This window comes from Austrofundulus limnaeus, unplaced genomic scaffold, assembly GCF_001266775.1.
Source record: "Austrofundulus limnaeus strain Quisiro unplaced genomic scaffold, Austrofundulus_limnaeus-1.0 Scaffold69, whole genome shotgun sequence".
NCBI classification, from domain to species: domain Eukaryota; kingdom Metazoa; phylum Chordata; class Actinopteri; order Cyprinodontiformes; family Rivulidae; genus Austrofundulus; species Austrofundulus limnaeus.
The window spans coordinates 1,663,639-1,669,510 of record NW_013952471.1 but is presented as its reverse complement, the minus strand read 5'-3'; the positions used below and the strand labels follow the sequence as shown (position 1 = coordinate 1,669,510).

Here is a 5,872-nt window from a genome sequence, read left to right as displayed (position 1 = left end):
CGCACAAACAGAAAATGTAAACAAAGCTTGCAGTTTTTGTCCCCAATCGAATCGAGTCTACCGGACTATCAGGTGAACGTTTCTTTACAGATTATCTTGATTATGGCTCACCAAGATGTTTTCCTGTATGATCGTGTTGTCTCTGATTATTTGGTCTACCTCWGACTCCAGTGATGACAAGCATCAATGAAGTTAGTTTAAAGCCTATTTTGGATATTCATACTTGCTGTGTCGACAAATAAAAATTGTGGTGCCTCATTTGTTCGGTTCAGTACAGCTTTTGTTCAGAGGTTTCCATAACATCAAGCCTCTTCATTTTTTTTGCTTCTCAAGTGTCCATGCTTTAGTCATTTGTTAATGCTCTCTAAGTAAAGTACTTTGTATGAAACTGGTCTAACAGCATGCTCCAGACAAAACAGGAAAAATACACCTGATCTACAGGGGCCACAAACAGAATATCCAATGTCAGAGTAAAACTAACTTCACTGCAGTGAGAATGAGGGGCTCATCTTGGTGGTGGTCTTCATGATCATTCAAATTCACATCTGATTCAGGGTTTTCACTTGGTTCTTGAGATCCAGCAGTTGGTTTGGGATCATACAGATGTGGTTGAATATCAGTTTTCACTGATAAACAATGTGAACTTAAACTTTGGTCAACAGCTGGCCATGGCACTGATCAACCAAGGGCAATAACTCTCTACAGTCACAACAACCCTATTGTGCTTAAAGGTTTAAAGTGAAGAAATGGACCACAGGAATGTTTTATGCAGGTGTTTAATTAAAATATAAACATTAGAACCCATTATTTTTATGTTTCACCTGTAAGTGCTGGAGAAAGGCACCAGCTACTCTGAACAGAAACAAGCAGGTATTGAAAATGTATAAATGGATGCTTAAATCACCCATTGCCTAAAGTCAGAGATTATCCTTGTAAACATGTCAATTAATGTTCCTTTGCAATTTATTCATTAATTAATCATTGGTGTTCAATGGTAATTATTTCATGCAAGGTGGGGCGGGGCTTGGTAGGAAAAGGAACTGATCAGCACCTGACTGTGGAACATGAAACTTTGATTTAATCAATTTAAAATGCCAAAAAATGATGATATTGGACAAGAAACCAGATATGAGATCCATTCATCCAATCAATTTCCTTTACCTGCTTTTTAATAGAAGTTCACAGGTGAGCTGGGGCCAATCTCCAGACATCATTGCGTGAAAGGCAGGGTACACCCTGGATGAATTCTTCGTATTGTTCTACACTGTGTGCTGAATGCTCCAGCTGGTTTACAGGAATAAGTTGTTTTAAAAGGCCATTATATGATGATGTCATCAAAAACATCCAGTCAATTAGTCGATTCTGGTTTGAACTAAAATTTGAGCAGAACTTGTTGACGGAACTTTAGTTGTGTGAACTGGTTCATTGTGTCCAAACAAAAGGCTGCAAGGTGACTCCTCCTCATGTGTTAGAGTAATTAGAAGTTCTTCCTGCTGGGGAGCCCAGGCCTAAATATTTAATTCTAACTGAGCTGTGGTGAAAACATGCCATACCACCTGGGTTCTCCATGTTCAGTATGCTGAGTCCACGGTGGAGGAGCCACTGGTAAGATGCTTTGTGCTGAAACAGATGTGTGTGTGTGGGGGGTGGGGGGGGGGGCGGCAGATCTGCAGCACAATAATACTGTATGGGTGTTGATGTGTCACAGATAGGTGTGTGAATGTTTGGATCAGAAGCAGCTGTGTGTGCTGCAGAGCTGACAGCAGCTGAAGCCGTTTTGATCAGAGGAAACCGACAGATAAAAAGGTTGAACTCACAGAAAGATGATCAGTGAGGATCTGCAGAGAGAGAAGAGACTCAGACTGATGCACGCAGGGAAAAACTTGCAGAATCTAAAAGACAAACATGCACTCAGGTTCTGGCTGTGTTTGGCACAGACTGTTTTTTTTTAACTTTAATTCTCACGTTTGTGTTTTTTTCTCCTCTTCACTGTTTTGACAGATATGTGTCACAAAGATGTCCACACGCGGCTGCCAGGGATCCGACTCTGTCATCAAGCCCCTGGACACCATCCCTGAGGACAAGAAGGTCAGAGTTCAGCGCACGCAGAGTGGCTTCGACCCCTTTGAGAAGCCCACCAGTCAGGTGAAGAGGGTCCATTCTGAGAACAATGCCTGCATTAACGCCAAGAGCTCATCAGCCAGCAAAGAGTCGCCCAAACTACGCCGGCATTCCAGTCCGAGTTCTGTAAGTATCACCTATACGGCTGTCTGTGGGGACATTTGGTTCAATATGATACATTTTACAGATTTGTTTTGTAGTTTATTGATTCATGTTTTGTATTTGTCCGTCAGGGCGAGGGTGACACAAGATTGTGAACTGAGGCATTTGTTTCCATGAATCTGTCCATCTCTTGCTGCCTCCACCAGCAATGCACTTCAGATATGACAAACATTTAAAAAGTGCCTTTACCATAACTTTGGTTTTACTTGGCCTATCAACAAAATTTTTAAAACTGGTGTAAATTTTGAAGTCTGTACTTTGTACACAAATTGGAACAGATTCTTAGAGAGATCATATTTTTCCCCACTAAAGTGATTTAAATCAGTCATTTGACTAGGATGTACATCCAGAGACTCTAGGTATTAATTGTTTTTTTTTTGTCACTTCAGTAGAAAATGAAACCAAATATTATTAGTTTATTTAGTTTATTTATTTCTTCATCACCAGTGACTTTTTTAAGTGAAGAGAAAATAGAGACAGAGAGAAAAACAGAGAGAGAAGTAATTAGAAAGATTGAAATAGCGATTAGAAGTATATTAAATATACACCAACAAAACACAGGACCACACACGCAACATCTGTCCGCTCACCTGAAAAATAAATGGATAAATATCTGGAAGGCATATATAAATATATACACATACCCATACATATATAAATATACAGTATACATACATACATACATGCCTACAGTACATTCATAAATATTGTCCGTATACACACACAGACATATATATACACTCAGTAACCAGTCAGAACCCCTGGATCAGAACACCTGTTTGTGAGCAGTTGTGAACATGCGTGTATATACAAGATTTCTCCAATGGAACATTTAATAGTGACTGTGGAGGACTGAGACCCAACCCCCAAGACACGAGGCAGACATAGGGAAGACCAGAGCCCAAGGGCCCGAGAGGTCATATTAATRGTTAACTGCTAAATACCCCAATTGTGTGGTTGTTTTTTTGCCAATATCATCCAATCCTAGTTTTTAGCGGTGTAAAAGCTCCTGTGTAGGTATGGTACAGTCAGGTAGGATCATGATTTGGATCAGGCGCCAAACCTCCACAGTTAAGTTGTGGTGTTTTATCATTGGGCTGATTTTTTTAAATTCCCTAAGGTTCTGGGTAACATAGGGTGTGATGGTAGAGGTGTCCATGATCATGATCATGACCAATCACCTGTGTGACTTTGTCAGCAAGAGTTTTGAAACACGACTGGCTTCAGTAGCTTCATGTCAAATGCACAAATACCCACAGAAACACTCTTGGAAAAGTTTTCTGAAGATTTTGGATTGTCTGTAATGCCCCTTTTCCATTAGTGCCATGTAGTGCTGGTACGGTTCGGTACTGTTCCAAGCCATTTCCATTAGGCCAGATTCAGGGAACCGGCCCTTTTTTAGTACCTAATTCATTGTGGTTCTAAGCAGTCCCAGTTGACACCAAAATGTAATATCAGAACACTGTTCATCACTGATTAGCTAGGGGGTGGAGTCCCTTGTTGCTTCTAAGCTGCCTTTACAACAACAACTCAAGGAGCCATTTTTTCAATTGTAGCAGTGACATCAGTTGTGTTTCTATCCAATTTTCATTCAAATTTTTAGCAWTTTTTTTTAAATTTCAGAACTTACTCGGCAAATGTCTTTCCATCTCTCATTTTGCACATTAACCTTACTTTTCGAAAAACCCGAAAACCACCTCCACCAACCACCCAAAACACACCCACTGGAACCGGACTGGAACGTCATTGGAAAAGCACCCGAACTGACCCGTTCCGACATTAACTGTACCAACACTACACTAAGTGGCACTAGTGGAAAAGGGGCATAATTTATGCCAGAGCATTTATGATCTTATGARGTTGGACAAGAAGGTCGGCCTCATGATTAGGGTTGCACAATATTCGGCAAACCTGTGATTTGTGATAACAGAGCTTAATATTGCGATGTCAATATGACTTACGATAAATGATAAGTGTTGATGTCTTTCTGCAATGGGTTCAGAGCAAAAAAACAACAGCTAATACATCATTTCCATTCCTACATGACAGTTTTATTAAAGCAAAAATGCAACTGGATACACCTGCTGTAATAGCAGTGAAACAACAAACTTCATGCAATACAGTTTCTTAATGACTTTAAAACATCACCCTAGAGCTGGGCGATATGGCAAAAAAATTATCATGATTAAATTTTTCATATCGTCCAATCTCGATTAATATCACAATTTTTTTGTTAACCTAAAAAGTGACTGAAAAATATCTTAACAAATACATAGCTACAGAAATAAAAAAGGCTGTTATTTCACTTTCACTAACTTAACAAATAGCTGTGGTTCAGTAGAACATTAAATTATTTTTGCAAGATGTTTAAAAAGGTTTTTACCAAGAATAAAAACATTTATGTGTAAATCATAGAATCTCACATTAAGAAAGTTATCCTTCTGTAAAAATTAAAATTTTAGAATTGAATTTTACATTAAATATGCCATAAAGAAACATAAACCCTACAAACAGCAACACTTTGTGCACACTTTGAATAGGATKTAAGCTCATTATTAATTTTTTATGGAAGGAACCCCCACCCCCACGACCRCCTCCTGTTTACAGAACTTTATCAAACAACTAACAGCGCTGTTTCATTTTTTCTGAAAGAATATCTGATTTGGCACACATGACAAAATCTTGGATAAACTCCCAGCTTCAGAGTYTTCAGGAGTTTGCYGCYTCTTTCAGCTGCTGTTTGTGATGAGACTCAGACAGGAAGTGGTCCACTTCGCGTCCAGCCCATCGTGTGCCGATAAGACATACAGAAAGTTCTTCTCCAGATAAATGAAGAACCGCTGGGACATTGTTCCATCCTAAACGTTACCCTAAGACTGCTTCATATTTTTGAAGGACGTTTTTGTTTTAGCAGGCCACGCATCACGGCTCACTTTTCTTTTTTCCTCTCTCTCTCTCTCTCTCTCTCTCTGTGTCGGGAGGGGGACACCTCGCGTGCCTGTTAGCAGGTAACGCTGGTACAGGAAGCGACAGTGGCCAAAATACCTCAGAAACTCGTCCAAAGACGCAAACTCTGTGAGATTCAGTGTTTTWTACTGAATCATTTTGGTTAATTCTGTGATTCTGTCTGCCTTTCCTTAGCAACTTATAAACAGAAGTGGATCAGGAGAAGGTGGATTCTGATTGGCTGTTGTCACGCACATTTCCGCCATGTTTGATCGAGTAAGAGACTCACAGCTGATCACCGTGATCGGCCTGAATTTTTTCTCGATCAATAATTGCAAACAAATAATCGCCCCCATAAACATTTCCTGATGCTTTAAATACTGAAAAACACCTCTTACTATCAGTTGTTTTAAATAAAGTATAGAAAAGGAGACAATCTCAGCCATTGTGACTCTCACTAAACCTGCTCAGTTGTTTGCTGAGTCTGCGAATGGGGTAGGCATCTAATGTAAAGAGATCCATCCGATTGGCCAAATAAGTGAATGGCTCTATTTAGGCCTGTCACGATAGACAATAAATCAATTAATTGCACGATAACTTTTTTGAGGTCGGTAAAAAAAGACGGTGATAAGTTTCATTTTCC

General features: G+C 39.6%; 1 protein-coding gene across 3 annotated transcripts in view; it reads left to right on the top strand.

The window, feature by feature from the left end:
• Positions 1 to 5,872, top strand: part of cdk14 (cyclin dependent kinase 14) — a 224,408-nt gene that overhangs the window by 68,299 nt on the left and 150,237 nt on the right. For all 3 annotated transcript variants that reach the window (XM_014010472.1, XM_014010474.1, XM_014010473.1), the window contains one exon: positions 2,002 to 2,247. In XM_014010472.1, coding sequence (XP_013865926.1) covers positions 2,002 to 2,247 — 246 coding nt within the window. The remainder of the gene's footprint in view (positions 1 to 2,001; positions 2,248 to 5,872) is intronic.